General features: G+C 31.9%; 1 protein-coding gene across 3 annotated transcripts in view; it reads left to right on the top strand.

The window, feature by feature from the left end:
* The window catches only part of MED28 (mediator complex subunit 28), a 232,066-nt gene that overhangs the window by 136,549 nt on the left and 68,529 nt on the right, over positions 1-26,988 (top strand). For 2 of the 3 annotated variants that reach the window (XM_089595687.1, XM_089595688.1), the window contains one exon: positions 12,528-12,676. In XM_089595687.1, coding sequence (XP_089451813.1) covers positions 12,528-12,676 — 149 coding nt within the window. The remainder of the gene's footprint in view (positions 1-12,527; positions 12,677-26,988) is intronic. The other variant, XM_014358097.2, reaches the window with a different exon arrangement.

Below are 26,988 nucleotides of genomic sequence, written 5' to 3' on the forward strand. Positions count from 1 at the left end.
TCATGATTATTTGCAAACTTCTATTAGATTTCAACACTATTGTATATCATGCGTTTTTAAGTGCTTTTTTATTTTTAACATTGGTTTTCCATTGTATGTGATAACAAAATAATTGTTCTTTTACAAGCAAGAAAAAAACTCAACTTTTTCAACAATGTCAGCAATAAAAGTAAGGTTATAGCCATTATTGTATGCTATTTGTTTGATGATTTTTAGTTCTTTATTATAATTTCCACGGTTTGAAGGGATGGACGGAAATCTATAGATGAAACTGTAGTAGACAATACACCTGAATACAAATGAATGAAATTCTTGTGCATAGTAGTGTACGTGTGGGTGGATTCATGAAAAAAACTGTCGTTTAGTTAATCCTTTATTCTGTGCATTGTTAAATCCTAATAGTTAATTTTCTGATTGCTCTCGTTCTAATTTGAATTGAATATTCTTGCGTACTGTGTATGTATTTGAAAAATACATTTATTTGTCTATTTGCGCCGGTCTAAAAGTGGATTAGGTTGTCAACATAACAATACCAGAATAGTAATTTAATACTCAAATTGTTTTATAATATTTTTTTTTAATGATTTATGAAAATTTCGTCTAGGAGCGGGCTAGTGGGATTACTCATTGTGAGACCGTCTATGGCGGAAAATATTTTATTTTGAAACTGAAAATAGTCGTGTATTGAGCAAACCTTAAGTGTCTCTAAGATTTCTGCTAAGATTGTTTCATTGCAACTAGATTATTTCAAAAGATTTTTCATAATATTTTGTACATTGAGTATTGGTAAACTTGTAGAATAGTTTCTTACATTGAAGAAAATAAAGATTGAGTTATGCGGTGTTTTAAGGTTTTTATCTTACTAATAAGCTCTATGAAATTTTTTCATGCTAAAAGTGGATACAAAATAAGTGCTGTTTGCAATCAGTCCTATCAGTTTTTAGTTCTATTTATTTAATCAATCTAACATGGACCTTCATCAAGTGACGACCAATACTATCCTTTATTTAAAACAAGCATTTTGGTTAAAAAATACTTCAAGCTAGTTCTACAACGAGTATTTAAAATATGAATCGTTGTCGAAATACATATCGATTAAAACCAACGTTAACAACTCATTTTCAAAAATACAGTTAAAAATGCAGGAAGGACATGGTTAGTGAAAGACAGAAAAAAAATGTAAAATAAAAGAGATGTCATAAGCATTTATTTAAAAGTCGTCTAAACAAAACTTTTGTAAAGTAATATTTAGTTTCATTCTGTTGTTCGAAATAGAAATATGAAACAAAGCAAAAAATTATATAATTTAAAATAAAACAAAAATTGACAGTTAAATGATAACACAATTATTAACACGGATGATGAGAACAGATTTTCGGATCATAAATTTTTTATTGTCAAATATCACATTTAGCAATAAGAAAGTGCATTTATTGAAAAATTTTAATTTAAGTTTTAAAACCTATAATACCATTAAAATGAAAGATTTGTTAGCAGTTGTATGTACAAAAATATTTTTGAGCACCAAACTCTTGCCTCACAATGAATTATAAAAATTTACAAAAAAAAACTTATCGAAAATTATCGGAAATTATCTATATTTGGCTAAAAATAACTATGTACTAAAAACCTATAGCATTGGAAATAGGGTAAAGTTAAATAATGTTTTTGTGACATAAGAGGACAAAGAAAAAACTGTAGTAGGGATAAATAAACATTACTATATTTTAAAAACGTTTGGGTTACATTTCTTGCAATTTCATTAAACTGAGAAAAGACCCTTGAAAAAAGTAGCGACTAGAATTCATGAATTTACAAAAAAAAATCCTCTATTTACTCTAGCATTTCATAAAACTCCATTGTCTAGGTGAATCCACTAACATGAAAATTAAACTCATTAATTAAACAGCACAAAACAATATGCCTATTAGACCTGTACTTTTATTCAATAGTTCACCTACATATAAACTATCAAAAAAATTAATAGAACTAATTCTACATGCAACAGTAATTTTATATTTACTTATATCATAAAAAATTTCATAGAACTTGGTAGTCAGATATAAAACATTGAAATAGCACATAACTTACTCTTTGTTTCCTTCGTTATAAATAATCGTTTTTCAACTGTATCAAAACTCAATTTACAAAACATTATTTAAAATCTCTTAAAACGATTGGAGTGCAATAAAACAATATAAGAAAAAATCTTACAGATAAGTAACGTTTTTTGAAAAAAAAAAATTATTTTGCAACAGGCGTATATCAGTATTAATGTATGCTAGGGTTGATAGGATTATGGTAAGGAGAGTTTGTGCGTTTAATGTCGTATCTATTGTGTGGTACTTATAATGCACATGATTATTTGTATTTTTTTTTCACAATTATATTTATTATATACGTGTGTTAACAAGATGTTGATAATACGTGGAAAAGAGAAACAGATGTTTAAAAAATTATTAGCTTTCCCGAGGTACCTTGTTTAAAGATGATGGCCCTGACCTGATAAAACTGACAACACCGTACTCTCTTGCTCTCTTCTGCTAGTACGTACCTATAGTTGTGTTGGACTTAATTCTTTATGCTTGTATCTTTATGTATGTATAGCGCATGCGATCTTACAATACCTGAACAAAACAATTCTCACGTTCGACGTTTTCCTCACTGTTTTCTCAAAATTTAACGTATTGACCCTTTTTTTTTTTAAGTAACAGATTTTTTATAATGAAAAGTATATGTACCAATTCAATTTCTGGGCCTACACCTTTGTATTGCAGTACAATAGTCAATTTAATGTCAGGTTCTATAAGGTGACGTGTTAAAATGACGAATTTTCACAAGTGGTTTTCTCAAAAATAAATGTGTTGACCTACCTATTTTTTTTTCATAAAAAAATCTGGTGTACTTTATTTACAGAATCTCTAAATTTCAGAGCAAGCCATCATTTAATTCAAAATCGCCAAAGCCTTGTTAAAGAATGAAGGAGTTAGAAGAAGTATAAGAAAAAAGGTATGCCATCAGCTCAAAGCCCCCTCACCTGAGCTAGGCTGCAATCAGTATAAAGTTACGCATACCGGGGGGTGTAGTCGTAGTAGCTTTTTTTGTAAAGGGAAGGAAAATTTATGCCATGTATTATGTACATCTATGTATATTTACATTTATGCACTCTTTGCAGAGCTTTTTTCGGGCCATCATAAGTATTTACATTCTCTAACGTACCATCAATCTCATCGGTTCTTTTTGAGGCCATTTTACGTTAAACTACCTTGCCAAAAATTACACACTTGAAAAAATTTTCAGCAACGGTTCGCTCACTAAAAGAGTATCAAACCAGTCACTATTGAACCAAGTCACTCATTCACAGGCAGATGTCACGGGTTACATCCTGACTACTGACAACCCTGCATTACCCTCTCGGCTCTAAGCATTTACCCAGGAATTACTGATCCTCTTCAAAGTATGCGCAGGCTGGCCCTAACAATAAAGCTATAAAGAAAGTATAAACTTGAGCAAGTAGAACAGTCTTCAACTGGCAAGCATCACAAATCAATCTCCCCACCTTAGATTATGTACTTTTACTTTACGTGTCAACACACTACGGTGTTTCATTGAGCGAGTCTCGGGCAAAGCCGAGACTGGCAGTAGTACAATATTTAAGAATTTTAATGTTTCATTCGAAATCTGCTTTGTAGAATAATTTGTTATTGAAATTAAAATAACATACGATTTTATATTACGTATGCGTGTCAATAATAATTTTATGTTACGTATTCGCTATGTGCACAAACGGCAAAAATTGGAACTGTGACACCCGATTCGACTTTTAAATACATGTATAAGTCGACACTAATGCCAAACCTATAGACTTGATACACGTATTTCAAATACAAATTGAGTGTCGAAGTTCCAATTTGTACCGATTATGCACGGAGCGAATACGGCATGGAATCATGTAAGAGACAGGCAATCTCTTTCGATCAGAAAAATTAATTTTATTTTATGCTATTGATGAAAGTAGTCTACTGTCTCTTCGCTGTTTATTAGGAAAAACCTCCAGGGTTTCTGTTATTAAATGACTCTGAAAAACTTAAATTGATGTATGTAATTTTGTTATGTCATAACCATACACACACAAAATTTTACTTTTTCGTAGTTGTACAATAGTATTAACAAAGAAATAGATAAACGTACTAAAACCTCGATACGTACTAATTGAGTAAGAAAAGAAGGTCATAGGTACAGTGTAGTATAAAAAATAGGTAGTATAAAATTAATTGCTATTGTAAAATGAAGATGTGCACATTTATTTACCTGGAGTTCGTCCCCGTACCGTTGGTAAAAGCGTGCGACTTGCAAAAATTTCCTTGAAAAAGAAAAAATGAATTAAATGGATATTTTGAGACATTTCACAAAAACGTCAATAGAAAATATATAAATTAGTGTTAGGTAGTTAGAATATGTTAAAATAATTCCAATTTAAAATTTCTTTATTCACTACAGAATATAGATGCAAGTAGTTCAGATTAAAACTAATGAAAAAATCGTTTGTATAAAAAAATTTATTAAAAAACTTTAATTCCTTGTAAGGTTATAATTGTTAGATTTGGCTTGCAAAGCATGCAGGTGGGTAGAGCCCCACTCGTATGTATCTACACAAATATTTTATTATAATACTTAGAAAAATAAATTTCTTATATATTTAATACATTATAACAAAGTAGAGTGTAATTGATAATTATAGGTACGAAAAACAAAACAAAATGAATAGGTTGAGGGTAGTTCATCATGTTAAAGAATTTTAATACTTTCAGCCAGCATACTGATTTATGGACAGTTACCTACCTTCTTATAACTCAATAATCCACTTTACAACTTTACTCTAATTTAATTCATAATTTAATTTTTCTACTTCTGAATAACAAAATGTCTCTAAAAACCTCGGTAAGGTTACATTGAATTATTTCGTATTTTTTAATTGTTTGCTAACAAAGTTGAGGAGTCAATGTCTGTATTTATACAGATAAAAGAAGGTGAAAGTCATTTAGGATTTGAAGAGAAAAACCAGGTCTTATTGAATCAGAACATTTATTTAGAAATAGATCACACATTTGAAATAAAATTGCTTTATCAGTGGCTTGTCGAAATGTTTGAGCTAAAAACATAAGCATTTGAGTCACTTGGAAATAAGGATCTACATCACATTTTTTTGCATCATTACTTGCTTGAACTCTAAATGAGTAAAAACAATTTCTGTAAGTTTTGGATTTTGATTTAATCTCTTTTAAAGCACTATTTGTCTTACTTAAATTAATATCACATTTTTTGTGAAGATTTTGGTATTTAACTTCATTATCATTCAACACACGAGTGCTTTACGTGATGTCCATAATAATATAAAAGAATAGTGATATCGCAAAAAGAAAGATATCACAAACACTATTTACAAAAAAAATGACATCTTTTACCTTTTGGCATATCCAATCATGCCTAGCGAAAAATTGTGAAAAATTTCCATGGTATCCTTTCTGACTTAGATCTTCTGTATGACTCCTGAGAGTCAAAGAACATTTCGCGAACGTTAGTATGACATCAAACAATCTTTAATGAACCATTTTTTAAAAGGACATTCCTTACGAATGTTACTTTTAAGTTTTTTGTCGATAGTTATTTTTTCAAAGTTTGTATACAGTAAGAGAGAGGAAGGCCGGGCGGTACGGATACTCTATTCGTAACAAGCTCTTATTAATAGTATTAATCGTTAACAAAAATGATGTAAGGTACTCTTTAAAGAGAAAGATCTAGAGTATAACATATGATAAAATTCAAATCGAGTTAAGCACATAGTGGCACTGCAAAATACAGGGCAGGAAGATCTCAGTGTCGGACACGATGAGCATAAAGAGTTGGGTACAAAATTTTTTGAGGTATCAAGGTACACATTTAATTAAAAAATTGTAAAAATAAGTACTGATCAATTATTTTTGTCCTTATCAATGAAAATAACGTATTATAGAATTATTTTATTTTAAACGTAATCATTTTGTATTTTACTTAATATCACTTTGATTTCGTTGTGAGATTCAATAATTTTTTGGTATTGAAATAATATATAGTAATATAAATAATAATAAATAATTTGTATTGTTTGACTTTAAGTTTGAAAAAAATTACCATAAATAAAATTTTCACAAGGTTCACCGAGTGCTTTTTTAAGCTCACAAGTCTCAGATTGCACCACAAACGTTCCCAAAAGAAAAGGATAGTTAAAAATCGAATGATGTAAAATATCATTTGGAGTGCTTTCTTGATTGGCAGTAGTTAATGGTTACCTGTGCAATCCATTATAAGCAGACATCTTTTGAGATGATTTTTTGTGGAACTCTACAGGTTTTTTTAATAATCCATCAGACTTGATTGTCACTTTGCTTCCTTTTTTTTCCTTGGGCTTTTTTTTTTACTTTTTTTCTGTTTCTACTTTTAATTTTTTACTTTGATTCATGTTGAACTCTTCAATGTAAGCATCACTTGTGACTTACCGGAAACAAACACCACAACCAGTAATAATAATTCAATACACAATTTAACGAATACAGCCATTCCTAAAGATGTCGCCGAAATTGCATCTCTTGGACCGAATTTCAATCTCCCATCATCTTTTCGTGAACGCGATTTTTTATGTATTATCAAAAACCTAGAAGTTGGTCTCTCACACCTCGATACGAACGATCGAGTAAAGACCGAAATCCGTGACAAATTATCTCAATATTTAGTTAATGCTTGCAAACAAAAGCCAGCTATTTCTAGAAAGGACCGCCAATATGCAAAAAATTTAAAATCAACAAAAAATTTTCTAAACAAAAATCCCGATATATTTTTCACCTCTGCTGACAAAGGCAACGTTACGGTTTGTCTCAAAAAAAGTGACTATACGGAAAGAATGCATAATTTACTGTCTGATAAATCGACGTATAAAATTATTTCAAAAAACCCATTAAACTCTCTACAAAAGAGAACTTCTAACATTTTAAAGAATCTCAACTCTAACGGCTTTCTTTCTAGAACATACCATCCCAACGCTTTGTCGCTCACAGATACAACTCTAGCTAAATGTTATGGCTTGCCGAAAATTCACAAGGTCGATGCCCCTTTACGTCCTATCGTCTCTCTTATCAATAGCCCTACATATTTTCTAGCAAAAGTAATTTACGATGAACTCAAGAAGTCAGTCAACGTTCCAATATCACACATTAATAATAGCTTTGAATTGAAAAACAAACTAAAAAATATAAAACCCACTACTAATTATAGACTAATGTCTTTAGATGTCAGCTCCCTATTTACTAATATTCCTCTAGAGTTGGTACTACGGAGCATCGATCGACGTATTGTGACCATAATGAATAAATGTCGAATCACGGTTGATGAAATTCGACAATGTACAGAATTTTTGTTCAATAACACTTTTTTTACTTTTGATAACATTTTTTATCAACAAATTTTCGGCACGCCAATGGGTTCTCCTATTTCACCTTTGTTTGCTGACCTTGTAATGGACGACCTGGAAAATGATTGTCTCTCCATTTTAAAAAATAACTATAATATTATTCCATCTTTTCATTTTCGTTACGTGGATGATGTATTACTTTTTATTAATGTTGACCATATTGACCAAATCTTAAATATTTTTAATTCATATCATCCCAAACTACAATTTACATATGAAATGGAGATTGACAAGAAACTCAACTTTTTAGACTTGACGATAATAAGAAATTCTAATTATTTTAATTTTGACTGGTTTGAAAAACCTACTTCTTCCGGACGAATCTTAAATTATTTTTCTGGTCATCCAGTTAGCTATAAGAGAAATATTGTTTTTAATTTGGTTGATAGGGCGATCTTACTTGCCAGTTCACGTTTTCACGGTGTGAATATTGCTAGGGTGAAAAACCTGTTGATAAAAAACAATTACCCTTTTAACTTTATTAATAAAAACATAAAGGTCAGATTAAAAAGACACAAATATAGTAATCATAACAGAAGCACTACAAACACCTACCCTCTCTGCAAAATTGGCATACCATATATTGACAATAATTTTGAAAAAATTTCAACCATGTTAAAACCCTACAATATTCACACTTACCCTCTTATTAACAATAAACTGCAGCATATCGTCCGCTTAGGAAAAGATACAACGAATAAACATAAACAGACAAATGTAGTATATAAGTTTTATTGTAAAAATTGTCCCGCGTCATATGTGGGTGAAACAAAGCGAGCGGCGGAGGTCCGCATCAGTGAACATATGAAAAGTAAAAACTCCGATTCCGTTGTTTGTGCACACCAAATCAATTTTGACCATGAATTCGATTGGGATAACTTTAAAATCCTTGACAAAGAATCCAATTATAAAAAAAGAATTATTTCCGAAATGCTTTATATAAAACTCGATAAACACAACATCAATAGAAAGGAGGATGTGCTTTCCTTTAATAGAGCATACCTTCCTTTACTACGAAAGTTTAAATGTCCTGATCGAGTTCATCGCCCTTTACCGTCTACCTTTGCGGCTCCGCCTATATAAGCGCTGGCTTGTGGTTGTAATTTATTGTCAGTCGACAGCACGACAGGTGACGAGTAAGTCAACCAAACTTACGAATTCTCGCGTTTCTGCGGTAACAATTTACAAAAAATTTATTGTATTTTTGTGTTTGAGCCTTCCAGATCACTCATTGTGTGTTTTTAATTTTAATTTTGTAGCCTGATGAGGCTGACGCATATTGTCAGCGAAACGTTGCGCATCAATAAATCAACGCAGAAAATTTAAATACACTTTACTTGTATTTATTTATTTTCTTACATTTCGCCCCCAACGGATCACTGATCACTTTGAATTTCCAAATTCACCGGAGGGCACTGATATATACTAGCAAATCATTAAAAGCTGAATCATTGTATGGTTAAATACTGGTTCTCTTAAAAGCATTGAAGGCCATGTCTATTTTACATACTTTTTGCCAAGCTATGCCACATATTCCAAACACATCTTTCATCTGAACTTGGGAAGGACTACGCTGAAACTTGTTCACCTCCTCCGCATGATAATAATTCAATGGCTTTATACAACCCACGTCAAGTAGTTGCATTCGATGAGTGCAATGTGGCGGAAAGCACAGAACAATGACATCTTTCTCTTTACCTAATTCTGTCCCTTTAAGATTTTTGACATAAGAGCAGTGTCCATCCAAAAGTCACAACACTGGATTTTCTGGGGATGCTTTTAAAAATTCAATAAATTTAATAATCCATTGAGTGAAAACATCAGTTTCCATCCAACCACTTTTCCGGAAAACAGCCCAAGATCCTTCTGATTTATCATTCAAAAACAAGTCGTTTTGCTTAACGTGAGGAAAAATGAGCATCGCAGGCATGAAAGTACCTGCTGCAGATATACATAACTCTGCAGTGACAGTCTCACCTCGCTTAGCAGATATTTTTCCTCGACCTGACATCTTCCTCTTTTGGCAATGACTCTCATATCAGACTTTGGCACAATTTAAATATCAGTCTCGTGGACATTCCAAATGTTCATAGCACTGATGTTATACTTTTATAAAACTTCTTTTAGAAGTAAGAGAAACTCATCAATACTGTATTTATTAAATCCATTAGCACTAGCTACAGATATTGGCTGAGCTTTTCTATTAGAAAGCTCATGACTTTTCATGAAACAGTGTAGCTAATATTTTCCTGCGACACCTGAAAAGTAATGTGAAAATAAAAACATTCTTAGGTTTTCAAGACATATTATAGGCAGAGATAAATTGTTGATGTTTTATTTGGTACATTACCAGTTTCTGAGTTAAAAAGATGTGTTACACAAAGCTTAGTGGCAAAATCGTAACCTAGTTGTCTGAATTCAATTGATGACAGCCTTATCAATCTTTTTTCTATCACTTTTTACACTTAGGTTTTTTTATTTTTCTTTCAAGGGTCGTTCTAGGTACACCGAACTTAGTAGCAGAGCTTTTTATAGATTTACCGCTGTATACAAAATTAATAGCCAATTGCAACTAATCATCAATCCACCCTCTTCTCTCACTTTTTCATTTGTCAGTACAAACTGTCCTACTTATTGAAATACTGTTACAAGTTGCAAAAAAGCACAGTCTTCGAAAATAAGAAGTTGGGTTAGGAGAGCGCAAACAATCGGCTTGAAACTATAGCTGCCACTAGTCACTGTGCTCATCCTGCCCTTCCCGTTAATGTCCAGCCTGCCCTCATCATATAACTTTTTAGTTTCAACATAACTTTTATTCTGCATTCTGTAGGATATTAATTCGAGTAGCTGATAAGATCGATGATTTTGAATAATTTAATCCCTTAATTATTAGTTCTTTAGTCAAAAAGTTTTTTAGGATTAAAGCTGTACTATTAATTAACAAGAAAAAAAAATCTATTGACTGAAAGTTATTTATTTGATTCTAATACAGGGTCACAAATTTACCCATTGAACCTACTCTTTCCCTCTTTCCCTTACATGCTCTTACACGCCTACTCGAAATACTATGTTAATTCTATCTGCTACATGCCTCCAGTTCTGGTTACCAGTACACCATACACTATTTTTCTGCAAATGAAATAATTGATGATTAGCAATAGGCAGCATCTTATATTTCTGTGTAGTACAGCCAAAAATGATTAACTAGTCCATATTTAAAAGTAAAAAAATAAAACAATGTGGAAAAACACCTATTTATTGAAGATCTTTTGGATAAGGGCCAAGATGCTGTAATATCCCCATAAATAGAATCGAACGTTTTTCTTTATCACTTGATGGCTTGTTTGTAAGATTTTCTAAAGCATAGACAGTTTTATTTAAGTTTCCGAAAAATGGTAATGATGATTTTTCCTACGTGCTCTGAGCCATCTAGGCATTGTTTCTATTGACACGATCATCGAGTTCGTCTGCAACGCTTAAAAATGTGGGAATTTTAAGCAATTTTTGCTCACTATCTTTTTTTTTCGTTTCGTTGTTTTCGCTTTACAACGCCACTAGACACTTTTTTTATTCTTTATTTTAGTTTTATAATTATCACGACACTGCAAAAAACATTTTTTTTTTTTTTTTTTTTTTTTTAATGATTCTTTGCGTACTTAACACATCTTGGTAAATCTATTCGTAAGTGCTCAAGTATTCAGTGACCAGTGTGATGAAAATTTTAGATTCTGGGCCTTTACATTTGAAAAACCCAACTTTTAATACACATAATTTCAAAGCTTTCTAGTTCGGCATTTATAAATAAATGTTTAGTAATCCTAAGTGAGTTTCTTGTGTAGGTAAGTTGATTCATACAAAAGAACATACGCAACAGAACCGATTCAACAGAGCAGAAAGATTTCACGTTTGTTTGTGAATTTTAAAATACGTTCTATTACATTATAATGTATTTCTTTAATTGCTACTTTTATTATTTTTATACTCCAAATAAAATTGAATTTGTAACGATGGTGCCGTTCACTGACAACGTTTCAACATTTTTTCAATGACATAGAGGAAGCTCCATGTAATTTTCAATAAAGGAGTGCTTGTGTACAGCTGACCTTAACTAACAGTATGTAAACATGTGTCGTGTAGGGTAGCGTAGTGTAGGATTCTTCTCTGCCATCTGTATTTCAACTTAAGCTCCGAAGGATCCCTTTAATGTAAGCTTGGGGCCCCACTGCACTGCGCTACCTAGTTCCCACCCCCCTAGTTATGCCATTGCCTAGAATTATCTATAGTCTTAGTCTAAAAAAAAAATGCCATTACTTTTGATTTCATCCGTTTGGTACATCCACGATCTTATCTGAAAGTATCGTTCCATGTAACAATGTAACTGAAATTAATAAGGTACTTATTTTTTTAGTGATAAAAGTATAAGAATAATTAACATGATCACTTAGTAGATGAAATGAATGTTTGGAAAGTAACAAATACTTAAGGATTTAAGTACTTACGGGATATGTATTGAGTACTAAAAAAATACAAAGAATTGACGTCGATGAAAAAATTGTGTTATTTGAATTTCTTTTATTGCATTGTAAGGAAATGTTACTTTTACTATAAGAATATTTCTCTCCCAAGATACTCAATGGATTAATAATTGAGGATGTAAGGTTAGTGAGTGAATGAAATCAGTTATCACACTGGATCCTATCGAGCTGGTAATTTGTTTATGAAATTGCAACATTTTTGGAGTGTAGTGAAGTCCCCTTTTCAAGCATGAATCGTTGAGAATTTCATCAATGTGTAGCCAAAAACATAATAAAATCCAACGTACGGGACACTTTATGTCCAATTTTTGTTATGAAAATTACTGTAACACTCACAGATAAAAAACTACATAAATTAAACGAAAAAACCGTTTATATAAGTGTAAGCGTAATTAAATTAATACATATTTAATTTTGTTCTTCAGATTTTAATGTACTTAGTATAATTCAGTTTTTCTTAAATTTTGTTTTACTAATGCTACTGCTAGGGCTTACAGGTTCTAGTCAGAACTCTCATTCATCTGGCACTTCTAGTAACAACAGTCCTTCTGCTCAACACGTTTTACAGCATCAGCAAATTCAACAGCAACAAATCCATTTACAACATCAACATCTTCAACATATTCAACAGCAACAGGTAACTATTGAAAACTGATTTTCAACTATAATAATTAATTTTTTCATTGACGCGCACGCATGCATAAATACGCACACACACACACGAATATGTACACATGACTATGTATATATACAGCATAATATGTAACGGTGGCATTTCCCGAGAACCGCGTGTAGAGCGATTTTTTCTGACGCGAACCCCGTTGGAATTAATTTTTTAGGGCAAATAGCTTTTAAATGAGAGCCGATTGAAAATACGTTCTAAACTACCCCCAAATGGGGTTGGAAAGCTATAGCGCGCCCGCATGAACTCGCGACGTTGCCATATTGTTATTGGAGCTTAGTCGGTAAGCAGTGAGAACTATATTCATGTGCGCACGCAAGACCGTCAGCTACTGCTGGTAACTTTAAGGTCGGATATAAAAATTTTTATACCTTAAGGTAAATATTGTCTGCTCCTTATGTTGTCAGTTGTTTATCCACGCGCTTACTGTCTTTCTCACTCTCATGTAGGACAAAAACATCTTTTAATTTTTATACTTAAGTAATGTTACCTCGAATAAAAGTAAAATACCATATCAGTACGGATTTTTTCACTCTACATGACAGTATTTATGCAAAAATAGTCGACCTCTCTGTCAAAAATATTGTTGTTAGGTATGTCTTGCTGACGTTCCCGGGTATGTCGTCTGTACACGATTTAGAACGAGTCCATTCATAAATTGCAATAATCAAGTACCCGGAAAGTGCCCGGGAAGTACCCGCCAAGTTCCCGGAAAGTACCCAAGGAAGTGCCCGGGAAGTACCCGCCAAGTACCTGGGAAGTACCCGCCAAGTATCCGGGAAGTACCCGGGAAGTACCCGCCAAGTGCCCGGAAAGTACCCGCCAAGTGCCCGGAAAGTACCCGCCAAGTGCCCGGGAAGTACCCGAGGAAGTGCCCGGGAAGTACCCGAGGAAGTACCCGGGAAGTACCCGCCAAGTGCCCGGAAAGTACCGGAGGAAGTGCCCGGGAAGTACCCGCCAAGTGCCCGGGAAGTACCGGAGGAAGTGCCCGGGAAGTACCTACCAAGTACCTGGGAAGTACCCACCAAGTGCCCGGGAAGGAGCCGCCAAGTGCCCGGGAAGTATCAGAGAAAGTGCCCACCAAGTCCCCGGAAGGTACCCGAGAAGTACCCGAGGAAGTGCCCGGGAAGTACCCGCCAAGTGCCCGGGAAGTACCTGCCAAGTACCCGCCAAGTGCCCGGAAAGTACCCACCAAGTGCCCTGGAAGTACCCGCCAAGTACCCAGGAAGTGCCCGGGAAGTACCTAAGGAAGTACCCGACTGTATTGTACTTGGCGGGGACTTCCGGGGCACTTGGCGGGTACTTCCTGGGTACTTCCCAGGTACTTGGCAGGTACTTCCCGGGCACTTGGCGGGTACTTCCCGGGCACTTCCTTGGGTACTTCCCGGGCACTTGGCGGGTACTTCCCGGGCACTTTCAAGGTACTTGATTATTGCAATTTATGAATGGACTCGTTCTAAATCGTGTACAGACGACATACCCGGGAACGTAAGCAAGACATACCTAACAACAATATTTTTGACAGAGAGGTTGACTATTTTTGCATAAATACTGTCGTGTAGAGTGAAAAAATCCCTACTGATATGGTATTTTACTTTTATTCGAGGTAACATTACTTAAGTATAAAAATTTAAAGATGTTTTTGTCCTACATGAGAGTGAGAAAGACAGTAAGCGCGTGGATAAACAACTGACAACATAAGGAGCAGACAATATTTACCTTAAGGTATAAAAATTTTTATATCCGACCTTAAAGTTACCAGCAGTAGCTGACGGTCTTGCGTGCGCACATGAATATAGTTCTCACTGCTTACCGACTAAGCTCCAATAACAATATGGCAACGTCGCGAGTTCATGCGGGCGCGCTATAGCTTTCCAACCCCATTTGGGGGTAGTTTAGAACGTATTTTCAATCGGCTCTCATTTAAAAGCTATTTGCCCTAAAAAATTAATTCCAACGGGGTTCGCGTCAGAAAAAATCGCTCTACACGCGGTTCTCGGGAAATGCCACCGTTACATATCATGCATATTTATTTAAAGAATTATAGTTTAATACCTTTTACCTTTTCATAATTTATACTTGATGTTAAGGGGCTTAGGACAATCTTCTCCAACTCCAAACCACGCCTACAGCTTTTTTCGAGCTCATAAACTTGCTGATCTAGGACGAATAGTAGAACTATTTGCAGTGCTGGGGTGTAGAATGGCACGGTTAAGGAAGTTAGGAGAAAGACTAGTACAAATTACATTAAAAAACATAACCGTAAAAATGCTTTAAACATATCAATAAAATTAAATGATTATTTTTAATATAATGCTTATTAAAAACATGATTACAATAATAAATATATGACTTAAGAATTTGCAAGGGCTTCAATTTTTTACGAATCTAAAGGTTGACGGCAAAAACGTATGGTAACGGCCGTTATGAGGTTCATAAAGAAGCCTTTTTAAACAAGTTTTGTATACTATTTTTTCACCTAAGATTCCAAAAGCAAACGGTCAAGGTGCTGTTTTGACGTGAGAAGGCGGAAAATTCATAGAAAATTTTCTATTGATATTGAAGAATTTTAGAAAAAAAATTAATTTTCAGATTAACGTTCAAGTCTGTATTTGAGCTCAGAAAATATTTCTACTCTTCGTCCAAGATGTTATCATAGTAGTCGTAAGCTAATACTTATTGTTGGCCAATAATAATCTGGGATTAGTTAAGTAAAACATTTTTATATTCTTTTGTTCAAGCCTAAGAGTAGACAATATTTTTTGTCATAGGCATCGTTGCGAACGTCAAAAAAAAGGAAAGACTACATATGATGTTCTCAGATTTTTGTACCGCTTTGATATCGATGGCTCGATAAATGACAGAGTCAACTCAGAAAATTAGTGAAAAAAATAGTCAACTCAGAATTGGCTTTAAAAAGAAGCCAACTCAGATTCAGGTGAAAGAAGCAGCCAACTCGAAAGTGATTTTTGATGTGAAACATCTTATGGCGGGCAGTGAACATCCACGTGAGGTAAAATATGCAACGAAAAGTCTGGTCCGCTCCTCCATTACAGTTAACCCTACCACTGTGGCACTCCCTCTCTCTCTACATACATACATACATACAGTGTATACCAATACGTATATACGTATACGGTAAAACTATAATTTAATGTAACATGTATTCATATACAGTACATATATATATGTATATACATAATGTAATATGTATTATATAAATATATATGTTAAAAAAAAATTTTAAATTTTTCTGACTCCTAAAATCAAACCTTTGGATTAGTAGTTAAGGACCTTACTAGTTGTGCTATGCAGTACACTGATCTGGTTTCTGTTCTTATTACTTACATAGATACTAACTGACAAGAAAATAATACTGCATAAGAAAATTCATAGATAATTAAGCGTTTTTTTACATTATACGTAATTCATCCCACTGATTGCAAATAAAATATTTATAACTCTTTTTTGGTGATGGAATAACGTTAATATCGTGTGATAAAGTTTGTTTTGCTTATTTCTTGTTAACGGTTGGAGATACGAAAAAAATTAAAACACCAGCGAGTAAGGCGGAAAATTTTCTATCAAGGAGCACTTCCACTTTTGTTTTGACAAGTGCATAATGTTGAGAAAAAAATTGAAAATGTATTTCGGCAGAATCCGCAAAAGTAATTGAGATAAAGAGAGCTATCGATCATCTGCTATCGCACTCGCTCTCTCTATCGTACTTCTACAGGTAGCCCTTTTTCTTTGATTTTCTTAACATGTAGTGCTTGTAGAAAATGTTAAATTAATATTAGAACAAGGATTATTTCTTTATCACTTAAAAAAAATTTTCTTCTTCATGAACAAAAATACAAAAATATTTGAAGTTTTTGGGAGATACATTACATTTAACAACGATAAATGATCCCAAAGAACCAACCACTAAATATGTACTGCTATTAATGCAGTATTTGCTAGATTCTGAGATATAATTAAATCGATGAAAATATATAATTTTCATTTTTCTTATAATAAACTAACTCTTACTATAATAAAAAATAGACTAGAATATTCTACAGTTTCAATCGTTGAATGTCGTACTAACGTGTAAGTGAAAACAATTTAATTTTTTTTTTCTATTAATATGATGTACTGTTGTACAAAGAAGGCTGATTTATTCCAAATCACATTTTTATTTTTTGAGTAGTTGCAATTCATTATATATATTTGTGGTATATTGATAGTTAAAGATAATATAAATATTATTTAATATTTGCTTTTTTCTAACCTTTAATATTGACTGATACAAATACATATTCGTAAAAAATCGTCTTTTTAATATAAAAATATGAAATGAAGATCATGTACGGTGAAAAAAAATACACTTTTTCATCATTGACATTCAAATACCACTGAGTTCCAGAACCGTCTCTGTCAATATTCTTCGTTTCCTTTGAAATGTGGGTGGTAAAGTACGTAGAAAATTTGAAACTAATTTTTTTATTTTTAAGCGCTGTATTTAATAAAAATTTTATTTAAACGACAATAGAATTTTTTTATGAATTTTGGTATAAATAGTTATCGTACTTATTAATTTTTTCTTGCATTTCCATATTTTTGAAAGTATATTTACATACATACGTTTGTATACAACATACAGTCATATTTATTCAGCGTTTTTTCTCCCCCTATGAGAACGGCCCATTAGTAGAGCATACTATCAAATAAGAATAGTCTGTTCTATTACAACAATGTAAATTATTTTTCTAAAATGTTGGATGACTGAAAAATCTATGTTTGTTTAGATAGATATACCTATATTGTAAATGTCAGTGTTACCACGACAAAACTTGATGAAAAAGAACTACTCCCGAGTTGGCTGCTTCTTCAATCCAAACCTGAGCTTGAATTTTTGTCAAGCCAAATCTGAGTTGACTACTTTTTCACCAATTTTCTGAGTTGGCTCTTTCCATTACCGAGCCGTCGAAATATTGCAATAATGTGATTAAGCTTCTTACAGAAATTGGCTTTTTAGAAATTTTTACGAGACCTAAAAGTGTTAGCGATCGCCTTGCAAAAACTAGTGCGTATTACTTCTAAATTACGAAAACAAACAGTTTTTATTGTCTCCGTCACGATGATTACTTCCTTCGTGAAAAATATCACCATTTGCTTTTTCTTTTTTTCATAACGAGTAGTATCTAAAAAAATTAATAATTAGTTACTGATGCAAAAAAAATATAAATTTAAAAATGCTGCATCTTTTTAACATAAAAACAAGGTTGGTTAAATAACCAAACTTCTGTGATAATTATTACTAGAAACCCACTTAGTCTAGGTGTCATGGTTCTTAGTTTAATCAAGGCTTTGCTACGTCTTAACTTTGATGTATGAAGGACTAAAAGTAAAGTAAAATAATTTTATACAGTTTAGTTAACTAGGGTTCAGATAAGAAATAAAACTTGTGAAAACTGATTTTTTTACTTTCAAGGCATGATAAAAAACTGTTTTTTGATACAGAAAAAGAAGCTTGTATGAATATTGAAAATTACAGTGAAAACAAGCATAAGATTTGCATTGCTAAGGTATTAATATATTGTAAAACTTTGAGCAAAAATATTTTAGAATCTTAATTAAAGCCGTTTTAACATATTATTATTATGAACATTATAAACACTTTTTAAGAAAAACGTTTGAACTTTTTAATTATAGTAAGTTTCTAATCTACAGTTATTGGATTCCAAAAATAAAGCCGTACATTGACTTTGACAAGTGATGATTTCAATTCTTTCTATATCTTTAAAACAGTGTTATTGTATTGTTTTATTAGTATATTCTAACGTTTATCTGTAAGCTCTACTAGCTGGCTTTAATTCTTAATATTCTGTAATCTATAAAAGCATATTTAGTACATTTTTCTCGCGTACCTTAGACATCGTTGCCCGGGCGTTACCTCTTCAGTCACCCAACCCTAAGCTTGTTGGAGTGGTAGTTTTTGTCCTCAGCGATCTTTATACTACCAACCTTAATTGGGAAAGTAAACACGTAAAAGTGAAAAAGAGGTATTGTAACTTGCAAAAAATTCAAAGGATAAAGCTTCTACTTTCGGAAATCTAAAAGAAATGTTTTTTTTTTTTTTTTTTTTTTTTCAAAAAAAAATTTGTTTGTCTTGATAATAATAAGAAAGTTTATAATACTATACATCATAAATTATTTATTATCAAAAAGTTAAAGAAAGCAAATCACAAATTCTTGGAATAGTTGAGCACAAGATCAATTAATTACTAACTTTTTTTTAAAGCGTTAAGATAGCATTTTACAAAAAATGTTACAATAAGTAACAATGAAATGGCGTAGTGTTGTTGTTTATTAACAAAATAGTCACAAAAATCCGATTTTGTTTTTTATTTTTTATGAAAAATTGGAAAAACTGTGAGTTGTAATAAAAAAAATTACGTGTAAAAGTTATAGCTTACCCCATTGTCTACAATTTAAAAAAAAAGTTGCGTTATGACCAAGAATTAAGTTGCAAATAGCAAAAAACCAAAACTTCAGAATTTTCGTTTTTTTTTAACAACTATTGTTGCAACTGTTATACGATCCTAAAAATTTACAACGATGTGGTACACGTTATTTAAAAGTAAATATCTAAGGATAATGACGATTTACTAAAAAGCTACTGAACAATGTATGTTGCACCTAAAAAAATTAGCTAATTTCAGTTTGTCGTAAAATTTTTTTTGGCTATCGTACATTACCGCCCTTAATTTATTATCCTTGGGTAACCACATACTAAAAAATAAAATAACAAATTTTGCGTTTCTTCATAATGAATGTCTTTTTTGTAGTGAAAATTATTTGTAGTTAAATCATCTATCAAATTAATTTTACAGAACTGGATAATACTTACAGTTTAATTTTTGGGCCACAATATTACAGTAGTTAAGGATGCAGTTTTTGTAGTCTGGCGTATTTCAAGTGTGGTTCAATGGTTTGGAAGCTATGTAAGATAAGGCCCCTTTGTTGTGTAACTGGTTGATATGACAATTTAAGTCCGAGGTGGTTTTTCGCTATGCCAACCATGGTAGCATACGTATGCATAGTAACACAGCATTGCCCAGCCTCTTGTGCACTGTTCTTAGAAATGCCTGCAAGTATTAAAAAAAAAAATTAAATTATTTTGCTAAAATTCTTTCAGCGAATTTGGAAAAAAAGTAATACTGTCGTACAGTTAGTAAAAGTGAGCACAGGCTCTTTTTTGATTAAATTTGAATTTGTTTGTAACCAATAAGATGCAAAATTACAGCTCAGCAAGACATGAAAGTTATAGTTTTAAATGATCCTTCATTTGATTGCATATGACTTACAATTCGCTTGCTGCAGTACACTTAGGCACCTAGTAATTTTATACTACCTGAAATTTTTTAAACTTTAGGATGTAGGAGAGAGTCTACTTGTCGGTGGTGATTTAACCACTAGCTAGAGTTGTCAAGTGCCCTTTTTGTGCGTGTACCTTTTAATCTGAGATGACAAAAAATTTTGCAATAACTCGGCTTCTGTTGCTTCTAAATCCTTTCCTTTTTTAATTTAAGGTAGCTTTTTTCTTTTACTATTTTTATTGATTTTAATTTATGATACTTGCATGCATAAATTAAAATAACCTTTTTTAAAAATACTGTATTCCCTAATTAATTTTCAAAATCATTATCACAAGTTTATGTGTATTATACACAGAGTATTATAAAGATAAGATAAACAAAAAAATTAAATAAATCCTATATCACAGAAAAAAACACAATAGAGCTTGCAGTAACAAGTTTTAAGAAATCATACCATACTTTGATGTAGTATATTTCTTACCTAGGGCAGAAAGTACAACATGCACACCCGAAGGGCGTGTTGTATGTTTTTGCTGGAGGTGAGAATGACATTTTTTGGATAGAAACATTCTGGCCCTGTCGGGCCCACAGTTTCTTAACGCCCTAGGGTGGAAAGTAATTGGCGAGCGGAAAGTATGCCCATGGGCGCAAAGTGGCCCTCTCCACCCTCGATACAAAAAAGGTCATTCTCACCTCTGGCAGAAACATACACCAACCGTGCCCTTCAGGCCCGCATTTTGTACTTTCTGCCCTAGGTAAAAAATGTATAACTAATGTAATAAGCTTTTTTAAATACTTTTTTGAAAACAAAACCTTTAAAAAAGTATTAGTTTTAAGTTTCATCGTTGAGTTTAATTTGTTCGACAAGTTATCTATTCTAATGATAACGAAAGCATTTGTATATACCATGAATATGGTATACAACTTATTTGGACCTTTTAAGTTACGTAATTGATCGTATATAAAAATATACATCAATAGTTCTTACTCAACGTATTTAAGTCGTTACAATTATGTTCATAAAGCACACAATTCGTACTTAAGTATATGGTTAACCAACAGCAATAATAATTATATCGTGAGACTCGTACACTTTCTGTCTTATTAATAATTTGATGTATCTTGAATAATTAACTATCTCAATGATAGCCTGATTGATACTGTCGAAATACGATCATTAGCAGCCAGTATTGCTTTTGTAGAATAACCGACGTTGGACGCGTATTTACATCGAATTACATAAACTCGTGTATATTTTTAGTGGTTTATACATGGAGAAAGTTTAATTCTAAAAAACAATCATACCAGAAACCATAGTTCTGGAAAGGTACTTAAAAGTGTGAATTTTGTGAAATTAGAATAGAAGAAAATTCAAATATATACTCTTGAATTAAAGATATTTTATGTTTTCAGGTTTTGAAAATAATAGAAAACAATTCAAACATAAGCAAGGCTAAAATAATAAAAGAATAAGTAGAGTTTTTACTTGGGTTACTCGATCTATTAATAAATAAAGCAAATATTGGTTAGTTCTTAGTAGTGAGTAAGACTTTATTGAACTCTCTTATATGAGAAAAATAGAGGGTGTTGCGGGTTCAGCACTTTCAATTCTTCTACTGTCTACCTGCTCGATTGATCTCGTAACTTCCTAACTGCCTATCTACTTGCACGGGGTCCCCTTTTATAGCCTTACCTTTGTTACCTTATTGTGTTGCAATTCTAGTAGAATGGTAATCACATCAGATGCATCATGCATATCATACCTGACACCTCCAAGGCTGTGATGTCGTCGATCTTAACTCGTATGTTTGTCATATAAAATATTTGTGACGTGCTTTTTGTGCTATATACTTATGTATGTGTACACTAGTAGGGCTTAGCCCCCCTGCGCGCTCCGTGTGCCAACCCCCAGAAAAAACAAAAAACCAATAAATTTAACCTTTAGCTTGGTTTTTAAGGTAATAAGATTTGAAAAAAATGTAAGGACCATTTTAGTAAAGACTTCATCGATAATGAAAATAATCGTCCTTTTTTACACATAAATCAAATTTTTCATTTAGAAGATAAGTCTTGTGAATCGGTCAGCTTACCGATTCTTGTAAATATTAAATTAGAGGAAAATGATAATCTTAAGGAAATTGCACTTTGTACAAAAATGTTTAAAAATATCCACGGTAAATTAAATCCAAACCAAGTAAGATTTTCAAAATGATATGTGAAGAAAAAAATAAAATTATCTTTTTATGGTCCTCGTAGTTTATGAAAAACATTACAACACAAAATCAAAAAAAATTCCATCATTTCTTAAGTTAAATAAAATTTTGTGACAGCGTGGACTCGTGTTGCTCAATATTACTTCCTCAAGAAGTAACATGTCAGAAAACTTATCATTTATTATTAGATGTGAATAATGTTGATCGTTTGTTTTTCGAATTGAAATTGGAAAGCAGAAAATGAAAAGAAATAGATTTGATAATCTAGGAAGAGACTTAAATTATTCTAAAAAAGTATTAGAAATAGTTGACAGAATTGAGTGTGATTCATCTAATACAGACATTCATTTTGACAACAGAATAATAATTTTAGGTAGAGATTTCCGTCAAGTTTTGATGGTTTTAAGAAAGGATAATAAAAGCATTATTATTTCCAAAAGTATTTGATCACCTTATTTTTGGTCATATTTTTATACACTGAAATAAGGTAATGATATTCGCTGTAATAACTTTGAATTTTTATAATTATTAATAGAAATTGGAGGACAAATACAATTATTTTTAATTGATGAAACCCAGAAAACTGATAATGTCGACGGCCCGCATAAAAAAAGCATAGCTCAGGCTCATATGAAAAAAAGTACAGTTCACGCGTTTGGATAAAAAAAAGCATAGCTTATCGCATTTAAGTGGAAAAAAGCACAGCTCACGTGTTAGTATGAAACCAAGCATGGCTCGTCGCGTTTAAGTGAACAGAATCACAGCACAAACGTTCACAAGAAAATGAGCACAAATCATCAGACCCGGATAAAATAAAGCACAGCTCACGCGTCTGGATAAAAACAAGCACGGCTTTTTATTCAGCCTTTTTACATACTTACAATTGGACTAAAAGTATCATGACTTAATTATTTCAAATGATTGTTAACAATATTTGATGAGTGCTTCAATAAATTTCTTACTATATATTTAATGATATTTATGTGATATCTATAAATACTACACTAAATTGTATTGGAGAGGTTCAAGAGTATTCCAACAAAATGTAAGCAGATCCTTGCATTTAAGTCAATCTAATACAAATATCAAATATTAGTATAATGGACGGTATTACTTAGCTCTTTTAGGTTTAAGGATTATTGATAAGTAAATAACAACCATAGGCGAGTAAACGTCAGCAATAAAAAAAACTCAATAGTTTCTTAGTAATAATTATAAATAAAATGTGCTCTTGAGTCAGTAAGCATCGGTCATAAGAAACCCAACAGTTTTTAGAATTAATAATAAAATACGCTGGCTGTTAAGGGAGTAGCATCACTGATTAGAAACCTAACAGTTCTTTATCATTAATAATCAATGAAATGCCCTATTAAGCGAGTAGCATCGGCAATTAGATACTCAATAGTTTTTTAAAAATTAATAATAAATAAAAAACGCTGTAAGGTAAGTAAGCAACGGTTCAAATGAATCCAATCGTTTGTTAGTATTTTTAATAAATAAAATACACTCTTAGACAAGTAAGTATCGGTAATGAGAAACTTAACAGTTCTTTAGTATCATTGATAAATAAAATACGATGTCTGGCGAATAAGCGCCAGAAATTTAAAACCCAATCATTTTTTATTATTTTTAATAAATAGAATACTCTTTTAGGTGAGTAAGTATTAGTGATTAGAAAACTAACAGTTTTTTAGTGTTATTGGTAATAAAATGTGTTCTGAAGTAAGTAAGCATTGGCGATCAGAAACCTTACAGTTTTTTAGTATTATTAATGAATAAAATATGATCTTAGGCAAGTCGGTATCGGTGATCAGAAACCCAATAGTCTTTTAGTAATGTAAATGAATAAAGTTCGCTATTAGGTGGGTAGGTAAACATCAGTGATTAGAGACTCAACAGTTTTTAGCGTATTTATCAAAAAAATATTATTTAGGGAACAAGCATCGGTGATTCGAAATCTAATAAATTTTAGTATTATTAGTAATTAAATTAATAATAAATACTTCGGACTTCCTAAACAAGTAACCGTCGGCTATTAGAAAACTAACAGATTTTAGTATTATCAATTGATAAAATATGCTTTTTGGCGAGCAAACATCGCTGATTAGAAACCTAATAGATCTTCGTATTATGAATAAATAGAATTTTTTGTAATACTATGAATCTGACGACAGCAGGATATTGCAATATTAAAGTATGACTCCAACGGCAATGCTGTCCAATGGTCTTTATTTATTTATTAAAGCAACGTTTCGGCCACTTTAAAATGAGGCCCTTTTCAAGCACTATAAATTTCATACAAATCATGACAAAATTAATAAAAAGGTAAACAATTATACAATCGCTCGTAGTTTAAAACACTAAAACTTACAATTATATTACAGTATACAGGCTTTACGTGATTGCTTACATTTGTCGAGATCTTAGTTAATTGACTGTAGCCTGTAAGCGACTCGAACATACTAACGAAAATTAATTTCTATACCGAGGACAGGTATCTATGAGGCAGGACCAATACCAATACATACATGTGCAAGAGTTGAAATGGTTAATGTATGTATTAGAGAAGGCGTGACCTATATGAAATAATATTTTTGAATAAAATTTATTTAGTTATTATGCTGTTGTCTGCAACTAGTGTAAATTACTTTTGATACATTCTTTAAAAATTGGTAATAAATTTTGTGTATCAAATTGTCTATTCAAGTTATGGATATTTCTACTTATGTGTATCATTTCTGATACCTCACGCCTACTCCTTACATTTTCAACATCTAAAATCTGTACATTACTATATTCAAAATCTATATTGTGTCCTGAATCTTTCACATGGTGATACAATGCAGATCAAATTCAAATAAAATTCAAATAAAATTTGTTCTTGGTGTGCTAGCATTGTTGATTAGCAACATAACTATTTTTAAGTGTTGTTTATTTTAATTGTTTGTTTTAAGGTGAGTAAGTATTATTAATTAAAAAGCCAACTGTATTTTTGTATTACTTAAAAATAAAAAAATACCTCCGGTGGATCTAGTATAAGTGATAAGTGTCTTTTAGAGATGATTTTCACTAAAAATTTTTCCATGGCAAGCAAGCATTGCCGATTAAAAGTTTAAATTTTTGCAGGGTAGTATGTTAGTTATCGATATATATCTTCACGTAAGCCAGTATTGGGGATTAGCAACCCAACAATTTGTAGTATAATTTATGATCAAGTTGGCTCCTAGGCGAGCAATCCAACTGTCATAGGTTTTATTATGTAATAAAATGTACACATGCCCGAAAAACAAACGGTAATCAGCAAACTATTTTTTTATGGAGCTGTCTTTGCGATGTAAACGCTTAAATTGCTAATCGCTAATCCTTACTTGCCTTAAGGACAATTTTATTTAATGATAATGCTAAAAAAACTATTGGGTTTCTTAACTCCGATGCTTACTCGCCTTAGAATGTATTTTATTTGTCAATAATACTAAAGAACAGTTAAGTTTCTTATCACTAACGCTTACTTACTTAAGAAAATATTTTATTTATTATTCAGTTTATACTAAAAAAAAACTGCTAGATTTCTTATCGCTGATGCCCACTCACTCATAAACACGTTTCATTTATTATTAATTCTAAAAAAACTATTAGGCTTTAAACCTCCGATGCTCATTCGCCTAAGGCTATATTATATTTATCAATAATACTAAAAAACCTGTATGGTTTCTAATCGCTGATAGTTACTTGTCTAGTAGTGTATTTTATTCATCAATAATACAAAAGAGCTATTGGATATCTAACTGTTGATACTTGTTTGCCTAAAATTGTATTTTATTTATTTTTATTATTAAAAACCAGTTGTGCTTCTAATCGCCAATGCTTAGTCGCCTGAGAGCTTACTTTATTCATCAATAATACTAACACACTGTCGGGTTACTCATTGCTGAGGCTTACTCACTCAAGAGCACATTTCATCTATTATTAATCCTTAAAAATCTATTGGATTACGAACCACTGATGCTTACTTGCCTGACATCATGTTTTATTTATTAATAATACTGAGAAACTGATTTGTTTCTAATTGTCGATGCTTACTCGCCTAAGAGTATTTTTTATTTATCGATAATACTAAAGAACTGTTAGATCTTATCGCTGATTTTTACTTACTCAAAAGCAAATTTAATTTATTATTGATACCAAAAAACTACAGGGTTCAAATTTCTGTTGCTTACGGGCCTCAAAGCTTATTTTATGTATTATTATTACTTAAAAAATTATTGAGGTTCTAATCGCCGATGCTTTCTGATCTAAGAGTGTATTTTTTGTTTTTAATACAAAAAAACTATTGGGTTTCTAACCGCTGGCCCTTACACGCCTAAAATAGTATTTTGTTTATCAATAATATTGAAAAACTATTGGGCTTATAACTCTTGACGCTTGCTTACCTGGGATCGTATATTATTTATATTTAATATTAAAAAACTGTTGGATTTCTTATCACTGATGCTTACTAAGTCAAGAGCACGTTTTATTTATTATTAATACTAAAAAACTATTGGTTTTCTTACACCTGATGCTTACTCGCCTATGGTTGTTTTTTATTTATCAATAATTTTAAAAAACTACCAGAGATGATTAATACCCTGCATTATAATAATACATGACATTTGTGTAGGATTTACTTGAATGCAAGGACCTGCTCACT

Source organism: Copidosoma floridanum, unplaced genomic scaffold (genome assembly GCF_036245765.1).
Source record: "Copidosoma floridanum isolate Cflo_tuat_1 unplaced genomic scaffold, Cflo_Japanese_pri ptg000027l, whole genome shotgun sequence".
Classification (NCBI taxonomy): Eukaryota; Metazoa; Arthropoda; class Insecta; order Hymenoptera; family Encyrtidae; genus Copidosoma; species Copidosoma floridanum.